The 21,934-nt window shown below is 43.7% G+C and overlaps 1 protein-coding gene across 1 annotated transcript in view; it reads right to left on the reverse strand.

Moving 5' to 3' along the window:
• The window catches only part of POLR2B (RNA polymerase II subunit B), a 43,076-nt gene that overhangs the window by 1,842 nt on the left and 19,300 nt on the right, over positions 1-21,934 (reverse strand). The window contains exons 8-23 of the mRNA XM_002717160.6: positions 20,768-20,964; positions 20,490-20,609; positions 18,901-19,087; positions 16,303-16,446; positions 15,926-16,065; positions 15,717-15,828; positions 11,621-11,775; positions 10,333-10,531; positions 9,855-10,023; positions 8,730-8,826; positions 8,065-8,159; positions 6,759-7,009; positions 6,585-6,674; positions 6,276-6,383; positions 5,100-5,213; positions 4,269-4,429 (exon numbers count right to left, since the gene is read on the reverse strand). Of these exons, the coding sequence (XP_002717206.1) occupies positions 4,269-4,429; positions 5,100-5,213; positions 6,276-6,383; positions 6,585-6,674; positions 6,759-7,009; positions 8,065-8,159; positions 8,730-8,826; positions 9,855-10,023; positions 10,333-10,531; positions 11,621-11,775; positions 15,717-15,828; positions 15,926-16,065; positions 16,303-16,446; positions 18,901-19,087; positions 20,490-20,609; positions 20,768-20,964 (2,339 nt within the window). The remainder of the gene's footprint in view (positions 1-4,268; positions 4,430-5,099; positions 5,214-6,275; positions 6,384-6,584; positions 6,675-6,758; positions 7,010-8,064; positions 8,160-8,729; positions 8,827-9,854; positions 10,024-10,332; positions 10,532-11,620; positions 11,776-15,716; positions 15,829-15,925; positions 16,066-16,302; positions 16,447-18,900; positions 19,088-20,489; positions 20,610-20,767; positions 20,965-21,934) is intronic.

A 21,934-nucleotide genomic window follows, 5' to 3' on the forward strand; every position in this document is an offset into this window, starting at 1 on the left:
GTGGTAACTAACAGAGCACCAAAAGGCAATCTAGAGGTGAAATCGACACTTCGAGATGTGATGACTTTGAACAGTCCTGTTTCCACTATTGGTTTAACTCTTTACTTAGTATAATCTTATGTGTATAAAGTTACCTGAAAATAATCTTCATAAAAAATAAGAATGGGAATAGGAGAGGGAGGAGGGAGAAGGGCAGGTAGGGTGGGAGGAGTCACTATGTTCCTGAAGTTCTATCTGTGAAATGCATGAAGTCCGTATACCCTGAATAAAAGGTTTCTGGGGAAAAAACAAAAAACACTAACCCCTGAGGACACGCCTTTTTCATGCTTGAACAAAGGCACTATGAGGTTCTGAACTCTGCATTTACAACTGAGAGCGTTCTCACCTGAGAATCGCCTGACACCAACCATGCAACCTCACCCACGCTGGCACAAACAGCGTTAACTCCCACTTAGGCATTGGCAGACGAGAAAATCAACAAAGCCTTTCACTACAAGGAGAGCAAATTCAAGTATCTGTTCTAAGTGATTAAAAATTTGAGCTTTAATGCGAAAATCAGTATTTTGGAAAAGTATCTACCACTCTGGGCTTGTTGGCTTTGATGCTTAAAGGGTTTAATTGGGGCTGGCACGGTGGCATAGCGGGTAAAGCAGCTGCCTGCAGTGCCGGCATCCCATATGGGCACTGGTTCAAGTCCCAGCTGCTCCACTTCCGATCCAGCTCTCTGCTATGGCCTGGGAAAGCAGTGGAAGATGGCCCGAGTCCTTGGGCCCCTGCAACCTCATGGGAGACCCGGAAGAAGCTCTTGGCTCCTGGCTTCAGATCAGCTCAGCTCTGGCCGTTGTAGTCATTTGGGGAATGAACCAGCAGAATGGAAGACCTCTCCCTCCCTCCCTTTATCTCTCTCTCTCTGTAACTGTGTCTTTCAAATAAATAAAATAAATCTTAAAAAAAAAAAAAAATAAGGGTTTCCTAATGATGCTGGTGGTGGCACAAGTGCCCGTAATGACATTTCAGTGCTTGGTGTACAGCCCCGGTGCGGCTGCTGTGGCATCTGGGTCTGCTCAAGTGCATTCTGACACCTGCACAGCAACAAGGTCACCACCTACACATTTCTCAGCAATGGGCCCTGCCGTTAAGCAACACGGACTTTACAGACAAAGGTGATTTTTTTTTTCTGTAGAATGAAATGTGTCATTTGAAAATCTGCATAACTCAGTGAGCCAGTATTTACCAAATGATCTCTTAAGCTACAAAGTGATGCACTGTAAAAGACACAAAGTGCAAGATACACAATGGGATTTTTTTTTTTTTTTTTACAGATTTATTTATTTGAAAGGCAGAGTGACACGGGAGGAGAGTGAGTGAGTGAGTGAGTGCAATGTTCCATCCACTGGTTCACTCCCCAGCTGGCCACAACAGGGTCCGGCAGAAGCCAGGAGCAAGGAGCTTCATCTGGGTCTCCCACGTGGTGGCAAGGGGCCAAGCACTTGGCCCATCCCCCTCTGCTTTCCAAGGCACACTAGCAGGGAGCTGGACCAAGTGGAGCACCCAGAACATGAACTGGCACCATAAGGGATGCTGGTGTTCCGGCGGCAGCTTCACCCCTACGACACAACACTGGCCCCACAATGGGTTTAGCGTAACATGAAAGGTTCGCTGACAGCGGCTCCAGATTTGTCATAACCACCTTTAAAACTACAACTTCGGGGTGGGCACTGTGGTGCAGCTGGTTAAACCACCAGTTGCAATGCCAGACCCCACATCAGAGCACCGGTCTGGGTCCCAACATCGCCGCTTCCTATCTACCTCCCTTCTAAAGCACCTGTGAAGACTGTGGAAGAAGGCCCATGTCCTCGGGCCCTGCCACCCACGTGAGAGTGGAGTTCCTGGCTTTAGCCTGACTGCCACGGCCATTTGGGAATGAACCAACATATGAAAGCTCTTTTCTCCTCTCTCTCTCTCTCTCTCTGCCTTTCAAATAAATATCTAAAAAAAACCACTCGGGCCAGCGCTGTGGCAAACCAGGTAAACTGCCACCTGCAGTGCCGGCATCCCATATGGACACCGGTTCAAGTCCCGACTGCTCCACTTCCCATCCCGCTCTCTGCTGTGGCCTGGGAAAGTAGTGGAAGATGGCCCAAGTTCTTGGGCCCCTGCACCCTCACAGGAAGACCTGGAGGAAGCTCCTGGCTTCTGGCTTCGGACTGGTGCTGCTCCGGCCATTGCAGCCAACTGGGGAATGAACCAGCAGATGGAAGACCTCTCTCTCTCTGCCTCTCTTTCCCTCTCTGTGTAACTCTGACCTTCAAATAAATAATTAAAAAAAAAAAAAAAAACACCCAAAACCAAAAACATGTAACTTCTCGTTGTGGTACAACATCGAAGACTTCCTGCAATTATCTGAAAATCCAGACCATCTCTCCCTCTTGCTCCCACATGTCTGTCTGAGGTCACATTCCCTCACATACTGAACGTGAGATGGACCACTGCCCTGGAAGGAATCTAGAAGGAAACACGAGAACTCAGCTGCCTCCAGGAAGCCTGCTTTCTAGAGCGACCCGTGCACACATACACAGTGTCACTCCTGCCCCTAAATTTATGTGGGAAGTACTTTTAAATGTTTATCTTACTGTCATCTACTTGAAAGGTAGAGGGAGACCAAGAGTGGAGAGTGAGAAAGAATCTTCCACCTACTGGCTCACTTCCCACATGCTCACAGAAGCCCAGAGATCCATGCAGATCTCCCATGTGGGCGGCAGGGGCACAAGCGCCTGAGCCATCATCTGCTGCTCAGGATGCATCAGCCGGGGGCCGGATCATGGCAGCACAGGAACCAGCACTCCTATGAGGGGTCTGGGCACCCCAAGTGGCAGCTTAACCTGCTGCACAACACACATCCTTATTTTTTACTTTTAATTCATATATGAGATGTAAAGAGACGGCGAGACAAGAGAATGCCCATCTACTGGTCCACTCTCCAAACATCCAACAGGTAGGACTGGGCCAGACTGAAGTTGGGAAGCCAATCCAGGTGTTCCCCATGGATGGCACAGGGAACCAACCACTTGAGCCAGCACTGGCTGCCTCCCAGAGTAGGCACTAGCAAGACGCCAGAATCAGGAGCAGAGCCGGGACTTGAACCCAGGCACTCCCATATGGGATGCAGATGTCCCAAGCGGGGGCTTCTGCAAAGTCAAATATTCATCCTTTTTTTTAAAATTATGTTAGCACACAATGTTTTCAAAAATAATGTTTTTTAAAATAACAATACTTAACATCTTTTTTAACTTTAATTTCTTAGCTGATAAATATCAGTTGCTACAAGCACTCTGGGACCCTAGAACAAGAGATTTGAGATCTACACGCTTATAGATGTATAAAGAAATGTTTACAGGGCCGCCACCGTGGCACAGAGGGTTAATCCTCCGCCTGTAGCCACAGCATCCCATATAGGCACCAGTGCTAGTCCTGGCTGCTCCACTTCCAGTCCAGCTCTCTGCTGTGGCCTGGGAAAGCAGTGGAGGATGGCCCAAGTCCTTGGGCCCCTGCACCCACGTGGGGGACCGGAAGGAGGTCCCTGGCTCCTGGCTTTGGACTGGTGCAGCTCGGGGAGTGAACCAGCGGAAGAAAGACCTTTCTCTCTATCTGTCCCTCTCACTGTCTGTAACTCTAACTCTCAAATAAAATAAATAAAATCTTTAAAAAAAAAAAAGAAAGAAACGTTTATGAGGTGTCTAGGATATGCTTAAAAATAATGGGGGGGGGGGGCGGTGATGGAGGGTTGTGGGAGTGGGTATTCGGCACAGTGGTTAAGACACTGCTTGGATGCCCACACCCCATATCAGAGTGCCTGGGTTTCAGTCCCAGCTCCACTTCCTACTCCAGCTTCCTGTTAATGCATAGCTGGGAGGCAGAAGGTGATGGCTCAAGTACCTGAGTTTCTAGCTCCTGGCTTCAGCGTAGCCCAGCCATGGCTGTTACACACATCTGGGGAATGAGCCAGGGTATGAAGACTTTCTTTTCTCTCTCTCTCTCTCTCTTTCAAATAAAATTAAAATAAGATTTTAAAAGTTTTAGATAAATAACCAGGTTGGAAGGGAGGGAGACAGACGTAACAAAATCACATGCACTGATAACTGCTGACGTGGCGGACACACGGGCGTTCATTCTATGCTCTCTTTCTACAGGGCCTGGCTCTTCTTGCAGTAAAGTCTAAGCAGTGACGGTAAGGCCGAGGCTCCGCCCCCACCACCCCAACCCCATACCGAGAGCGGCCCTCCATGGGCTGTCTGTTAAGGATCTGAATGGGGCCTCTGGCACGGGAGTGGATCTTGTCGTCCACCATATGCTTCAAGCGCTGGTAGTAAGTGGGGCCGAGGAAGATCTGCGACGTGATTTTCCGACCAGTGAACCCGTTGTACAGGACCTGAGACAGACACAGAGAGGCACAGCCTTAAAACCATCAAACAACATATCTGCATCTACATATACGGTACAGTTCCATCCACACATCCACATCAAGACCAAGGCAGAAAAGCTAATCTACAATGCCAGGAGTCAAGGGAGTGGCCCCCAAGAGAGGGCAGGAAAGCAGCGATGAGAAGGGAGCTTCCAGGCACAGAAGGTCTGGTAATTCCCTCTTCTGCATCCTAGTGCTAGTTACCCAGTGTGCTCACTTCATGAAAACTCATCAAGCTGTGCATGATTTGTGTATATATCTGATGTGCTGTACTCCAATCAAAGGTTTTATTTTTAAGAATAAAACCTGGGGCTGGTGCTGGGGCATAGCGGGTAAAGCCACTGTCTGTGACACCAGCATCCCATATGGGCACCAATGCATGACCTGGATGCTCCATTTCTGATCCAGCTCCCTGCTAATGCACCTGGGAAAGCAGCAGCAGATTACCCAAGTGCTTGAGACCCTGCATTCATGTGGAAGATCCGGAAGAAGCTCTTGGCTCCCGGCTTTGGCCTGGACCAGTGGATGGAAGATTCTCTAACTCTTTCAAATAAGTAAATAAATCTTACCAAAAAAAGAGTAATACCTAAATACAAAAAAGAACACACAAAACCAATGACTACAGTAAGAGCCTCACCTCGTTTCCTCTGAGGTGGTAGCCGTAATCTGATAAAAGGTTAGAGATCTTCTGCACATTAACGGCATCATTGAATGGAGTGGCATCACCAATCTCACCCTTGTTGGCCGATACCTTGGAAAGAAAGCTCTCTTTAAATAATGCTTCACTGTTTCTCCTAAGAAACCAGACCTCAATAAAAACATACTCAATTTAAAAATTCCTTTCTACAAAGGGGACTATTTTGAACTTAAAATCTATGTTACAGTTGATCTATATTAAAGTCCATTTTATTATCTCACAAAAAATACTTGTAACAAATTCATATACCTAAAAAGGGAAAACTCAATTATAAAGACCTCAAATAGGCTAGGATCAGGTACAAAGACATTTTAATGCCCCAAAACCAAGCTATCCATGTTAGGCTCTAGCCATTCTATCTTAAAAGGCACTTAAAAATTGAAAACTTCTACTGAAAAATCCATGCATACCTGGTAATACAACTGTAAAAGTTAGTTCACACTGTACTAACTACAAATGAATTAACTCTTCATCAACACACACACACACAAAAAAAAACTGTCAAAAGGATAACCATACATGTATGCAGAGGTTGGATATCATATATCCTACAAAAATTCTAACTTGGCCAAAACTTTGCAAATTTCTTTTTAAAAAAAAAGCAGAAGCAGAACCAATTTTCAAGTAGGAAAATAAGTACCATATCAGGTTTTTAAGAAACTCTGGGAGCAGGTGTTCAGCCTAGACTTTAAGATGCCCACATCCCACGCAGCAGTGCCTGGGTTCAATTCCGAGCTCTGGCCCGACTCCAGCTTCCTGCTAATGCACCCTGGGAGCAGCAGTGATGGCTCACGTGACTGGACTGAGTTCCCAGCTCCCAGCCGCAGCCTGGACCCCCACAACTATTAAGGGCATTTGGGGAATTAACCAGCAGATGGGAACACCTGTGCATACCAGCTCTTTTTAATGAATAAAAACACAGTTTAAGAAATATATATATCTTTTAAAATGTCTTTGGAAACACAGGGCCTTTTGGCATCCCTGGAAACCTCCTGAGCAAAGCCCTATGTCTAGAAGAAAAAAAAACACGCATGTGCTTCAAACATGAGGAAAACCATCTATCACTGTTTTGAAAGAAACACTGCTTTAGAACTTTTTTTGACAAAAACCTCTTACCTTCCCTTGAAGACATTCAATCAAGTGACCAATAGTCATACGAGAGGGGATGGCATGGGGATTTATGATGATGTCAGGGGTGATGCCTTCACAGGTGAAAGGCATGTCCTATAAAGAGAATTTTACAGAGACTCAGACACTTACATTCCTTACTATTCATTACAAAATTACAACACCCTACCCCTAAATTTTTTATGTCCTGAATTTTGTTCAGCATGGAATGTCCATACAGTTATTCAACATGAAAATTACAAAGTTTTTAAGTTAAAGCAAAATTTGTGGAGGTGAGGGAGATCAAAGATAACTTACCTCTTGTCTATACTGAATACCACAAGTACCCTTTTGACCATGGCGACTAGCAAATTTATCTCCAATCTGTGGAATTCTGACAGAGCGTACCTGGAGTCATAGAAAAATAGGTTAGTTAATTAAGTGGAACTGCTGTACTTTCTAAAAGCACCTACATGTTAAACCTGTACTCACCCTTATTTTGCAAAATTTATATCCTTCCTGGTTGAGAGTGACCATGACCTGATCCACGATGCCCGTCTCGCTGGTTCTGAGGAAAGTACTACAGTCTCTCTTGGTATAGCGTCGATTTGTACTCTCCAGTTCATCTTCATTTTCAGGCAATGTGACTGTCTTGCCTATAATAACATCATCCCCAGACACACGCACGCCTGGAGCTATCAAACCATCATCATCCAGCTTGTCATAAATAGCATGCCTCATGCCTGTGGGGAGATGGACACAGGATTTCCTGAAATGTTGCTACCAGACAGAAAAGCACTAAAAAGGTCACATACTTGCCAACAAAGACTAAAAACCACACACCTGAATCAGCTGCAAGACAGAGAGTTCTCTAACACTATGAACCATGCTTAGTGATGACGTATTGCCCTTATTCCAAGTATTACATACTATTCTGAACCCTGTAATACCATAGCCTACGAAGAAAAAAGTTTACAAAGAAAAAGAACACCACACTGCACACTGGTAAATCAGACTCTCCCACGACAGACATCGCTGAGTGACTGGGTAAGTGAGCCACCATCATCTGATCCCCATGGGAGGTGTGAAACAGTATCTATGCCCTGGGCACACCTCTTCCACAGAAACTGTGCATCTCATCAAATGTGATCTGCACACCACTAAATACCAATTCACCAACACTGAGAACCACCCACAGAAATGGAGGACCCGGAAGATGCTACCGGGAACAAACACATTACACACCAGGCAACGCCATCAGGAGTCAAAATCACAGCAGAGCCCTGAGACGTCCATCCACCCCACTGCATAAGCAGCTCTTAAATGAACTACTTACTACGAAACAAGTAGCTGGGGAGTTTGAGTTTTTTAGAAGAAACAACAAGTGGTAAATGTCCTGTCATTTATTTTTACTGTTTACAAATACTGTGGTTGAAAAATCATTATGTTCTTACCACAGTGTAGAGGGTTGATATCAATGTGTCAACTGAAGGACAGACAGACACAGAACAAGCAGGACTGGCGTTGTGAGGTGTGCCCCAAAGTCACATGACGTCTCTGATTTCCTAAATTTCCCCCTCATTCCCAGCCTACCAGCAGGGAAGGTCTGAAGCAAGGCCCCTGCTACAAAAGGCCAAGGGCAAGGCCTTCTGGAAATTAACATTTTCTTAAATGTGAACACTAGCAATGACTACAAAAAATTAACAAGAGCACAGTGAGACACCCTCAGCAAAATTACTTAGGAAAACCACGGTAACTTAACTATGAATTCCAGAATTTAAATCTTGGTGTCACTTACCCTGGCATGTTTCACGGGTGGGTTTCTCAAAAACTTCTTCTTGATCAAATCCTTTTTTCGACTCCTGTTCTTTGTATGAGCGATAGAAAACAGACCTACAAATACATGGTTCCAGAGGTAACTTCTATTTTCTAACAGGGCTTAGAATACTCCAACCAACTTTTCACTGAATTAATATTTGGACCCAGTTTAAACCATGAATCTGACACAAAGTAGCTATCAAGGGATGAGGTTAAATCCTAAATGCTATCACAAGGGCTATGCATGTTACATCTGACACATAACCTCAACTAACTGAAATTATGGGTAGGAGGAAGAAGGACCCAAGGGCACAGAGCCTAACCTCCTACCTAACCCAAGAATCCCTTCCACAACAACCTGATCACCCTGGTCACCCAAGGTCTGCTCAAAGTTTCCAGGGAGTTCACTTTCATTCTTCTATATTATCTGAATGTAAATATATTTGCCTACCAAAAAAAGATTCAAACTATTCACATCCAAATAGCCCAAGACACAAGCAGTATCTTCAGTTGCTGGTGGCCATCAACCAGGCCTTTCACTTTCTAGAGTACGTACAACACATTCAAACCTATTTTAAATACTTTCAATTAAAAATTTATATTTCCACTGCCTCTGTGTTTTGACAGATTTTCTAAAAGGCTGACCTGAAAAAGCCTCGGTCTACAGCAGAACGATTCATAATCACGGAGTCTTCCTGGTTATACCCAGTGTATGAGGCGATGGCCACAATTGAGTTGATGCCTACAGGGAATTTAAAAATATGCATTAAAGAATCATCTGGGACTCAAGCAAAAACTTTCTTTTTTAAAAAAAGCTTTCATTCCATATACAAAGCTACTTGAAAAAGTTCATGGAAAATAGAATTAAAAGGTCATTATTTGGTGCAAAAAATTTGAAATAATACATTATTTCTGGTCAGCACCATGGCTCACTTGGCTAATCCTCCACCTGCAGCACCGGCACCCTGGGTTCTAGTCCCGGTTGAGACGCCGGAATTTGTCCCGGTTGCTCCTCTTCCAGTCCAGCTCTGCTGCGGCCCGGGAAGGCAGTGGAGGATGGCCCAAGTGCTTGGGCCTCTGCACCCGCATGGGAGACCAGGAAGAAGGACCTGGCTCCTGGCTTCGGATCGGCACAGCTCCAGCCATAGTGGCCACTGGGGGAATGAACCAACGGAAGACCTTTCTCTCTGAATGTCTCTCACTGTCTATCACTCTCTCTCTGTCTCTCCCTCACTGTCTAACTCTGCCTGTCCAAAACAAAAAAAAAAAAAAAAAAATACATTATTTCTACGAACTTTTCAAAGACCCTGCATATGCAGGATTTCAAAATTTTTGCACCACAATAAACATCTTTTAGCTCCATTTTCCCAAATAGTCTTTGAACTATCATGGTGTTTACAAATCAGCCACATTAAACTTGAGTAACCACTGCTGTTCCTGGATCTCATACCTTCCCACATCTAGGGCCTTGCTCAAACCACCTCTCCATCCAAGTACCTGCTGACTAACTTTACTCCAGTCTAAAATCTAAGAGAAACTGCCTCTAGACTTCCAACAGGAATTAGTCACCTCATTAGTCTGTGCCTCCAGAGGACTTTGGACCTCAATCGTAACACTCTCCACATACCCTTCTGTTTTGTGGATCCCACCACATTAAATCCTTGGGAACAGGCACTCTGTCATATGTACTTTTTTTAATCCTCCCAAGCACCCAGAAGTGTCATAAGCATGATAGAGTCTCAAAACATTGTAAAACAATACCAAACATACCTGCTGGCAGCTCTCTGAAACGCAGATACTCCATGGACCGTGTAGTCACAAGCGGTTTTTGAGGATAATACAGAACGTGGGCCAAAGTGTCCATTCGAACGTGGAAGTTGGTGATGTAAACCCCCATAGCCTGCTTCCCCATAGCAGACTGGTATGTGTTTCTAGGGGACTACAGACAGAAATGAGAAGCACAACCAATGAAAATCTAGTATCTCTAAAGGAAAAGACTGACCGTAACTCAGAAACATGACCGGTAAAGTTCCGGATTTCTTCTGAAGGTAAGTGACAACCATTTGGAATAATCAATTATGGCTCTTATCAATGAAACACAAAAGCAAGCAAGTCAGACGCTCATTCTGTAGCAGTCCACAGTCTTCTGGTGAATAGCTTTTCTCTTTGGCAGAGACCGCAGATGAACCTCTAATTTTTATTACTTCCCCCAAATCACCACCAACCAGAAGACAGAAGTACCACCAACCTGGTTATGATCAGGAAAAGGAATAATAGATGCACAGACACCAAGGATCATTGACGGGTGAATCTCGCAGTGTGTGTATGTGGAGCAATACGCCACTTCTTTCTCCTGTAGATCGTCTGGCGTCATTGCAAGCATCACCGTTTCTTCTTCAAGCGTGTCAATGTACTCCACTACCCCACTGGCCACGAGATCCTGCCAACTAAAAGAACATCCAATTTCTGTACTTCCTGAAAAATTTCAACAAGGCCCCCTACTTAATAAACTGCATTCCTACATTATATGTACCAGCATGCAAAGAATTTCAACATAGGTATATATGATTACTAACAGTGAAAAAAGCTGCTGAACAATGCTATAAAGTATGGATGGCCCCATAACTATTACCATTAGATTGTCATGCTTTGTTTTTAAAGAAGCCGCACTTACAGAGAAGTGTGAATATAGAAACACATAAAATGTGACCTGGTAGAATATACACCTAATTGTTATCAGTATTTATTTCTGAAGATGAAAGCTTTTCATTCTACATATCGTTTCAATTATTTTACAATAAAAATACATACATTTATGTATTACTAAAATTAAATTATTGAAGTTCATCTTTTTATTAAGTTTCTTGTTTCTTATTTTACCCACAATATACTACACTCATGATCTTTAAGTGGTGTAAGTATACATATTTATGGGGCACAGTGTTGTATAAGTAATGATCAGATCAGGGAAACTGGCATACCCATCACCTCAAACATCTATTTTTACATGTACTTATACTGTACAGGTTTAACATGGAACAGGTGCCCATATGGGATGCCAACACTGCAGGCGGCAGCTTTACCTGTTAAATCACAGTGCCAGCCCAGTGAACTGTATATTTTTAAAAAATGGTTTATGGGGCCAGTAGAGTGGGCTAAGTCTTTGCCTGTGGTGCTGGGAATCCATATGGGCACCAGTTCAAGTCCCAGCTGTTCCTCTTACAATCCAGCTCTCTGCTGTGGCCTGGAAAAGCAGCAGAAGACAGCCCAAGTCCTTGGGCCCCTGCAACCACATGGGCGACCCGGAAGAAGCTCCTAGACCCTGGCTTCAGATCGGTGCAGCCCCAGCCATATTGCAGCCATTTGGGGGGTGAACCAGCGGATGGAAGACCTTTCTATCTCTCCCTCTGTCTGCCTGTAACTCTATCTCTCAAATAAATAAATCAAATCTTTAAAAAAATGGTTTATAATTTTATGGTAGGCAAATTCTATCTCAATTTTTTTTAAGTACACATATTTCTCGCTGCATGTTGTACCTGTAGTTGTTATATTCTCTCTCCTTCAATTGGTCAATGTGCCTCTTCTTCAAAAGTAGCTTTTGTTTTTCCACAATCAGAAGTGGTCTACAAATACGGCCTGCATCTGTGTAGATACGAATCTCCCTCTCTCGAATATCTCTGATCATAGAAACCTACATCCAAAAAAAACAAGACAGCTTCATGAAATTTTATTTCCTCCACATCATCAAAGCTTAGCTAAAAAATACAACAGGGGCAGTATTTGGGCAAGTGGTTAAGCCACTGGTCAAGATGCCTGAGAACAATATCATTTTCTATCATCTGGCTTCGAGTCCCACTTCTGCTGCCAACTTTAGCTTCTTGCCAGTATAGCCCTTGGAGGCTCAAGGAGTTATGTCCCTGCCCTCCACATAGGAGACATGGATTGAATTTCTGGATTCCAGCTTTGGTCTGGCCCCACTCTGGCAGTTGTGGGAATTTGGGGAGTAAACCACTATGTGGGAGTTCTCTCTCGGCTTGTATATTCTTCTTTCAGGCTCTGAAATAATTTTTTTAAATACATAAACTTATAAACTTCCAGAGAAATCAATTATCAAATAAAAGGAACTAATCTTAGAAGGATCTTCAACAGTTCAAGGAAAATGTGTACTATGAAAAAACTATGGATAGAATTCAAAACTGCATTTTCCATGAACTTTCTGAAGTACCCTTGCATTAAAAACTTTTGGGGGCTGGGGCCGGCACTGTGGCCTAGCAAGTAAATCCGCCGCCTACAGTGCCAGCAGCCAATATGGGTGCTAGTACGAGTCCCAGCTTCTCCGCTTCCTATCCAGCTCTCTGCTGTGGCCTGGGAAAGCAGTGGAAGATGGCCCAAGTCCTTGGGCCCCTGCACCCACATGGGAGACCTGGAAGAAGCTCATGGCTCCTGGCTCCTGACTGGCGCATCTCTGGCCATTGTGGTCATCTGGGAAGTGAACCAGCAGGTGGAAGACTCTCTCCACCTCTGCCTTTCAGGTAAATAAATAAATCTTTAAAAAAAAAAAAAAAAACTTGGGGGTGGGGGGGAGCCGTGGCAGTGTGGCGCAGAGGTTAGTTGAGCTGTTGCCTGTGATGTCAGCAACCCATATGAGCTCCAGTTGGGACTCCCAGCTTCCGATCCAGCTCCCTTTGATGTGCCCAGGAAAGCATTAGGATGACCCAAGTGCTTGGGCCTCTACACCCACATGGGAGACCTGGAAGAAGCTCATGGCCCCTGGCTTCAGCCCAGCCTAGTCCTGGCCACTGCGGTCATGTGGAAAGTGAACCAGTAGATGGAAGATCTCTCTCTCTCTCTCTCTCTCTCTCTCTCTCTCTGCTTTGTCTCTCCCTCTCTAACTCTTCCAAATACACAAACATAAATCTTAAAAAAAAAAAAAAAAAAAAATGGGCGGGAACACCAGACATCTGATGCAACTGTTACAATGAGGCTTGGAGGGCTAGTGTTGTGGTGCAGCCAGTTAACCTGCCGTCTACAACACCAGAATCCCACAAGGGCACAAGTCCTTGCGTCCCTGTACCCATGTGTGAGGCTTGGATAGAGTTCTAGGCTCCTGGCTTCAGTCTGGCCCAGGCCTGACCGTTGTGGCCATTTGGGAAGTAAATAGCAGATGGAAGATCTCTCTCCACATGTCTGTCTCTTTCTCTCTGTAACTTTGCCTTTTAAACAAATAAATCTTTTAAACAAATAAAATTAAAAACAAAGATGATGCTTAGGATGCCTGCACCTCTCATATCAGAGAGCCTGATTTGAGTCCCAGCTAGTCCACGCTTCCAATTCTAGCTTCCTGCTAAGGTACACGCTGAGAGGCAACAGGTGATGGCTCAAGTACTTGGGTCCCTGCACTCACGAGAGAGACCTGGATTGAGTTCTAGACTCCTCGCTTTGGCCTGGCCCAGCCCCAGCTCTGGCAGGCATTTGAGGAGTAAAACGCAGACAGGAGATACCTCTCTCTCTACCTTTCAAAAAAATAAATAATAATTTTAAGAGTAATAATTTTTTCAAACTTAGATATACCTTAAAATTTTATAAAAACAAAACCTAGCCTTAGAAATTACAAAACTGAGCATCTGGTAAATGCATCATGAAGGTAAAGTGAAGGAAATATTTTTTCGGTACGATACTAATGTAAGACAAATACTTACTTTGGTTCTTTGTTAACTGCTTCACCCATTCAATAGCCAGCCCCACATCACTTGTCTTGACCATATTTTCTCAGTGGCAAATCTGACTTTTCACAATCACCTAGCACACAAATGGCTTACAGGCTAGCTATCCAATACAGCAGATCCTAGCCACATGTGATTACTGATTACTGAACATCAAAATGCAGCCATTCTGAGATGGGCTCAAAGTTCATTTGAAAGATAAACTATTTTCCAGAGGGGACGGCGCTATGGCACAGTGGGTTAACACCCTGGCCTGAAGCGCCGGCATCCCATATGGGCACCGGTTTGAGACCCGGCTGCTCCACTTCTGATCCAGCTCTCTGCTATGGCCTGGGAAAGCAGAAGATGGCCCAAGTGCTTGGGCCCCTGCACCCACGTGGGAGACCCGGAAGAAGCTCCTGACTTCAGATCGGTGCAGCTCCAGCCATTGCGGCCAATTGGGGAGTGAACCATTGGATGGAAGACCTCTCTCTCTCTTGCTCTCTCTCTCTCCAGCCGTTGCAGCCAATTGGGGAGTGAACCATCGGATGGAAGACCTCTCTCTCTCTCTGCCTCTCCTCTCTCTGTGTAACTCTGACTTTCAAATAAATAAAGAAATCTTTAAAAAAAAAATAGAAAAAAAAAAGATATTTTCCAGGAAAAAAAAAGAATGTAAAATAGTTCATTAACAATTTTTATGTTGACAACACATTGCAAATGTCATATTTTGGATGTACTATATAAAATATATTTAAAAATGCATTCCTAGGAAATACCAGAAATATTTCGGGAAAATTTTCAATAAAGAACCTAAGAATCATTAAAAACACTGCAAAATCGGAAGTACCTGTACTTTGAAGAATTCAAAAAGGAAACGTATTTCTGTGATTTATCATGAAATGCCAGTTCATCAAGGAACCGAAAAACAGACTGATACTCCCTTCAAAAGTACTTCTAAGAATCAAATCGTATGTGGATCTTTTCTAAAAGGAAGGACTGGGTCTAGTAAAAGGAGGAAAAGATCTGGTTTACTCAGCTGGAAACTATGGCAAACCATAAATGCTTGATGACAAACACTAGGTTCTTCGCCAAAAGCCAAGTAGTAGGAAATGTTCCATGCTGCTAGCCCACTTCATGTCCTTAAAAAGTAACTTGGGTGCTGGCACTACAGTGTAAGGAGTGAAGCCACTGCCTGCAATGCCAGCATCCCGTATCAGTGCTGATTTGTGTCCTGGCCGCCCCACTTCCAATCCAGCTCCCTGCTAATGTGCCAGCAGAAGTAACGGAAGTTGAATATCCAAGTGCTTGGGCCCCTGCTACCCAGAAGCAGCTCCTGGCTCCTGACTTCAGCCCAGCCCTGGCTGTTGTGGCCATCTGGGGATGGAAGTTCTCTCTCTAACTCTCACTTTCAAATAAACTAAAGTTGGCATAAGCACCACCTACTGTCTCCTCTTTGTCTGACTCTACAATTAGCTATTTCTAAAATACCACCTAGACTCTTTTTTTTTCAATTCATTTGATAGATACATATAGAGAAAGAGATAGGGAGAGCACTCATTCACTTGTTCATTCCCCAAAGGCTTGACAAAATAGCCGAGGCCAGGGGTCTAAGCCAGGAGCCTGAACCACAACCCAAGAAGCCAAAATTACCTGAGCCATCGCCTGCTGCCTCTCAGGATCCAGCATTAGCAGGAGGCTGGAATCAGGAGTGGAACTGGCAACAAATCCCGGCACTACAGTGAAGATGCAGGCATCTCAACTGCCATCTTAACGGCAAGGCTACACCTGCCCCTCACCTGCCTCTCGAAAATACGCTTTATAATTCAAGGGAACACAGTTCCAAAACAAGCCAGGGCAAATCTGCCTCTGAGTAACCTCACACCTTGTTTACAGAGCCCACAGCAATGCCCTCTAGTCATCAGAGCCCTACTTCAGACACGATGATGTCCATCTGACGCCGCAGTTTCCTCAGAGTGTTCATAAGCTGTTCAGGATCCTTATGTATTCCAACCCAGCAGCCATTGACAAAAATCTTGGTGGCACTAAAATGAAACACCACAAACAGTCTGCACTCAGCAAGTCTGTGCTCAGCTAAAAAGAATAACAATATTTTACAAAGAAATTATCACCTATACATACTCAGCAATAGCTGCAGGAGAAATTTCTTCTAAATTTTCCATACTCCATTCTTCTAAAAATTCCAGAATTGGAGAAGGCTGAGAGCCAACTGAAATATAAGCCATCAGTGCTAAATTCTTCACAAGTCCTACAGCATGGCCCTAAGGAATAAACAAACTATTACTCTGATCTTCTATGCCATCAGAATTCTTTCCCATAGCATTGTTCCTTCCATTTGATTTCAAGATTAACTTTTACTTTCTAAGAACAAAATCACAAATAGTATCTTAATTCTAAACCATGATGCATAGATAAGTAAAACAGCATTTCTAAAATAATTATGCTCTATGTAGCTACCCTGAGACTTTTGATCCTGAACATAAATGCCCATGCATTACCTCTGGGGTCTCAGCTGGACACACCATGCCCCACAATGTGTTGTGCAGCTGTCTTGGTTTCGCCAGTTTGCCATCTCTGCCAATAGGAGAATTTAACCGACGCAGGTGGGAAAGAGTAGATGCAAAAGTCAGGCGGTTTAATACCTGGGGGGAACAGCAAATAGTTAAAGTGTGGGTATTTCTGTGATAGTCACGCTGTCACACTGAGGCTGCGTCATAGTTTTATATACAGTCCAGAGAGTATCACAATGTCACCACCCCTCCTTTCTCTAGCCTTTCCCGGGATAATCCTGACAGCGCTCGTAACTCAACTGCCTCTAACAGCAGGGATGGCAGATACGTGATGCAGTTCTATCACATGCAACGTGCTGTTGGGTTTTCTCTTTAACTGTTTTGCTCTCTGTTGCATCCCAGCACCTAGAACACTACATGGTATGCATGAGGTATTCACAGTGTTCAACCAAAGCTACCAACTCACACTCCCTTGATCACAGCAGATATCAATAACCCACCCCAGTACTCTTCCAGGCTGAGGCCTCTGAATCCAATACAAAAATGGAACAGAATATTCAGCAAGATAACATTCATTTGTAAGGTGCTATTCAGAGAGAGAGCAAGGCAATTCAGGCTCGATTCCCACCTTCCCCGGCCTGAAACCCCCCGAACCTCCTTCCTCCTGCTGTTTCCTGTCAGGGTGCTACCCTTCCTTTGATCGCCCTGCCTGCCTCAGCTCCTCCTTCCACACATCGACGAACATATCCTGTAAATTCTATTTTCAATCTGTGTAAAACAAACAAACAAAAAAAAAATCTAGCCCTCCCTTCATGCACAGCAACAGACCCTTGCACTTCAACTATTCCACTTCCATCATCTCTTCAGTCCCTGCCTTGTAGCTTCCAATCCACCCTCCTCAGTTGCTGGAATCATGAAAGCACGCGTGCGTCCACATCACTCAGCATTTTAGGAACACCCAGCGATGACCACTGACAACGGGAGAGCCTGACATGAAAGCCTGCCCTTCTCAACAAAGTTCCAAATGACCTTGTCCTGCCAGCCTCCAGCCACTCCCTCATGCTACCCAGCTAACCACACACGGTCGCAGACAAAAGAGAAACCACTCCTCCACTCTGCTCTGCCTGGTGGACTGCGACCACCTCCATGGGACATGGAGTTTACCACCATTCAACTAAGCACCCACAAAGGCCTGGAAAACTCACTTCCTAACTATTTCTCAATCTGACCCCACTCTCCTTCTCTATAAAACTGCTCTACGCCAGGCCTATTGCTTCTCACCCAAGCTGCTGCAAACAATTTTCCTACCACCAATCCTGCTCTTTACAACCTGTTCTCCACATTGCCAATTACCATGAATCCATCTAAAAAACAAAACTTGTCATGGCTCACGCTGCTATGAGCTGTCCCCACCTCCCCTCTCCGACCATCTTCTTAACCCCCAGCTTCGACAGGAATGTTCCAGCTCCCATACACGTGCTCCTTCCTGCCTCCACCCCTCCATGCAAGACATTTAAGAAGACAGCCGCACTTTTCCTATGACGTGCTGGTTCCACCCTCCTCCCCAGTGGGGCTCTTCCCTCCAGGCTGAGCCTTCCTCCAGCACTCCAACAGAGCACCGGTGCCTATTTCTCCCTAAAATGCCTTCTGAGCCACACTGTAAATTATCTGTTTACATCTATTAACAAGTAAACACTGCCAACTACTGAAGATCAGGAATCATGTTTTATTCATCTTTGCAACTCCAGCATGTGGCTGACACTCTTGGTCCCCTAACAACGTTCCCAAACAAGTCACTGAACTGAATCTACAGCACAGTATTTATCATAATATGGCTCAGGGCAAGTGAACCATGTATGAATCAATCTATTTCCTCTGCCAGATATTGATGAGGTCCTTGAAGGCCTGGGATAGGATCTCATTCATGTCTGTGAATCCAGAATCACACATACCAAGTTTGCAAATAAATCCTTAATGAATTAAAAAGAACTTAGAAATTTAACTTGGCTACCAGCAGCCTTCCTGAATTTCGAGAACATGTAGATTTCTAGGAACCAGAAGCTTGCAGTTGGTGTTTGAATGCCAAATCTTTCAGATTATTCTGGCACGTAAGTATATTAAAGGTGTTCAATCTTACATGAAAAGCATATATATACAGAAAAATAAAAGTGCCTAATGAATCAGAATGTGAAAAGCTCTTCCCTACTCCTCCTTCTGGGAGAAGTTCTGGCACTCCCTGTATGTACAGCAGGCCAACAGGAAGAGATCCAGGGCAGAAGGACTCTATTTCCAACAAAGGAAGGGCTGGGTTAGCTTCTAAGATACACAAGTGTCATTAGCAGACTGTCCCCTTCTCACGCAGCTACCCCCACTAAGCACACATCTTGAGTTTCCAAACTGCAAACCAAAAACTTAAGTCTCTCTTAGTACTGCTATTAGCTAATTTAAGAAAAATTTAGTGTTCATAATTCAAAAGCCCCCTAGAAATTTTATACTTAACCAAGGAAAAAAGAAAACAAGGTGACTTATACTCAGTAAACGAGTCACCAGTTCCTCTGACAGGTGCAGTCATGGTGACAGCCTCACCTGAGACACTCCAGCCCTGGCCTGATGGGCTTTCTTCTGGTCACCCCAGTTTCCAGTAGCCAAAGAGTACTTTAGGCCATCAGATATAATCCTTGTTTTAATTGCCAACTCCAAGTTAAAATCCTTTCCTCGATCAATAAACTTCTGTGCATAGATCCGTACTTCTTTAAGCAAATTCTTAAACATCCTGCCAAATAAAACAGCATTGTTTTAAATACAGAAAAGTCTATGATATGTATTCTTTTTTTTTTTTGACAGAGTGGACAGTGAGAGAGAGAGAGACAGAGAGAAAGGTCTTCCTTTGCCGTTGGTTCACCCTCTAATGGCCGCCACAGCCGGCGCGCTGCAGCCGGCGCACCGCGCTGATCCAATGGCAGGAGCCAGGTACTTATCCTGGTCTCCTATGGGGTGCAGGGCCCAAGCACTTGGGCCATCCTCCACTGCACTCCCTGGCCACAGCAGAGAGCTGGCCTGGAAGAGGGGCAACCAGGACAGAATCCGGCGCCCCGACCAGGACTAGAACCCAGTGTGCCGGTGCCGCTAGGCGGAGGATTAGCCTAGTGAGCCACGGCGCAGGCCTATGATATGTATTCTTAATAGGGAAAATATCACCCACAGTGGGAACAAATGGTTACTACAGAGTGAAAGTCACCACTCTCGTTATGTAGAAAGCACAGATTCCCATGCAGTTTATAAACACACACAGCAGGAGGAATAATTAGCAAAAAAAAAAATTAAAAAAAAAGAAACGAAAACCTCCTTAGTGGATTGGTAACAAAAAACTGCGGACTAACCTACAATATACTAAAAAACAAAACATGTGCAAAACACTGCTAGTATTAATTATCCTTCTTTTACTGTCAACATATTTTGTTTTTAAAAAGTTTTTCTAGCAATAAAATATATTATGAGTTCATTTCTGAAAACATGAAAAACAGGAGGCCAGCACTGTGGTGCACAGCAGGTAAAGCCCCCACCTGCAGCACTGGCATCCCATATGGGCACTGGTTCATGTCCCAGCTGCTCCACTCAGATCCAACTTCCTGCTAACAGCCTGGGAAAGGCCCCAGAAAATGGCCCAAGTGCTTGGGACTCTGCACCCACGTAAGAAACACAGGTGAAGCTCCCAATCTCTGTCTCTGACTTTCAAATAAATAAATCTTTTTAAAATAATAAAAATACATCAAGAATAAAATTAAAAACCACACATAAACCTAATACTATGAAACAATTACTGCTAATATTTTTGGGATATTTGCCTCCAGGTTGTGCATATGTGTTCATAAAATCCAAAAGCAAGACCAATAAGAATTCCAGTATTAGCACTTAGAAAGTCAAGGCAATAAATCATCTTTCTCAAGCCTCTTCTAAAGCTACCGAAGGAACAAAGCAACATGAACAATAAACTGTCCTCACAAACTTGACATTTCCAGACATGAACCAGAACTCAATCTGGGCAAATGGCCCAAAGAATGCAGCTAACCTCACAGGTCCCCAGTATGGATACGACAGTTTCAACCCCCACGAGCAATCAACCAGTCTAAAGACACAGCTCCCTGCTTCGGTGATTTCACCCTAGAAGTTCTTACCCTCTAAATAAGAACGCAAGAAGCGGCCCAGCAAGGTCCAATCTTTTATTTCCGTAGTGATCTCTGTCATCTAGTTCTCTTCTACCCAAAGCCGCCAGAAGTAACCTATGAACCATGTACCTTAAAAAACAGGGCAATGGAAGGGAGAAGAAAATATCTGGCTTATTACTTTATATTTAAAACATTGCTTTTGACAGCTTTACCTTTAATAAAAATGACTTTATCAATTCTAATGACAAAAAAAAAAAAAAAACCATATCAATTTAAGGTTAACATACCCCAAGAAGTAGGCTTTCTTTGTCTCACAAAAATCACTGACACCGACGTGGGGAAGCATTTCTTTTTGTAAGACTTCCTTTGCATACTTAATTCTTTTCTCCTTAGTAACACCAGGCTTTGCCCCTCTTGAACCAATGAAATTTAATGCAACATTTTGTTCTTGAATGACAAAAGCTTCATCCAGAGAAGGTTTAACCTATCAGATACCATAAATAAAAAGTGAGTCTATTGTAATTCATAACATGCCAAAAATCCCTATGAATCTAAAGAAAATTTTTTTATGTTTTCAGAAAATCAAGTAATAAAATCTTAAAACTAGAAGACACTTCAGAGATCTGGAGATCTCTGATAAAACCCACTCATTAGCACAGCAATGATACTTCCTAGAAAAACAAACAACTCCACCATAAAAAAAAATAGTATATTTCATTATCTCTTTGAAATTCTACTGACCAATGGTAAAATAAAGTTCCTTCCAAGGATCCAAAATATATATAGAGAAGCTCCATAGTCTAATTAAAATTTACTGAGCTACAAACAAATATATGTGCCAGACTGTCTTCAGTCTTAGTATGAAGAAATTTCTAACTGACAAATAAAACCACTCAATTATTTCTGTAAAGGACACTACTTTAAAAGCCCAGTTAGAAAATCTGCATCCCGTACCTGCCACTGACTACCTGTAGCCTCTGGGCAGTCATGTCATCAGTTTCCTTACCTACAAAAGGGTTAAGTAAAATAATCTCGAATTCTCCTCCATTCTAACATTCTCAATTTCCAACCGCACCCAACAGTGAGCATGAGAAATGAGGGCTGACATTTAGTAACTCCAGCATCTCTAAGCACCACTGGTCCTATCACAGATACTGAACTGCCTTCCTGGCCTTTGACTTCTTATCTTTTTATCACTGAGTTTAGACTCCCAAGTTCTAGTCATGACTAGAAAAACAAAAGCTATTTAAGGACATTATCAAAACAACTGACAAAAATCTGAGTAAGATATGTACATTAAAAGTTCCATACCAAAGTTAAATTTCCTCATTTCAACAATGCTTTGCCTATGAAACTGGGTGCCCTGATTCCTAGGAAACACACACTGAAGAACTTAGGAGTCAGCGTGTGATGGCTGTCACTCACTCTCGGACAGTCCAGACAACAGTGATGAG

Source organism: Oryctolagus cuniculus, chromosome 8, assembly GCF_051225735.1.
Source record: "Oryctolagus cuniculus isolate XC-2025 breed Fujian yellow rabbit chromosome 8, ASM5122573v1, whole genome shotgun sequence".
NCBI lineage: Eukaryota > Metazoa > Chordata > Mammalia > Lagomorpha > Leporidae > Oryctolagus > Oryctolagus cuniculus.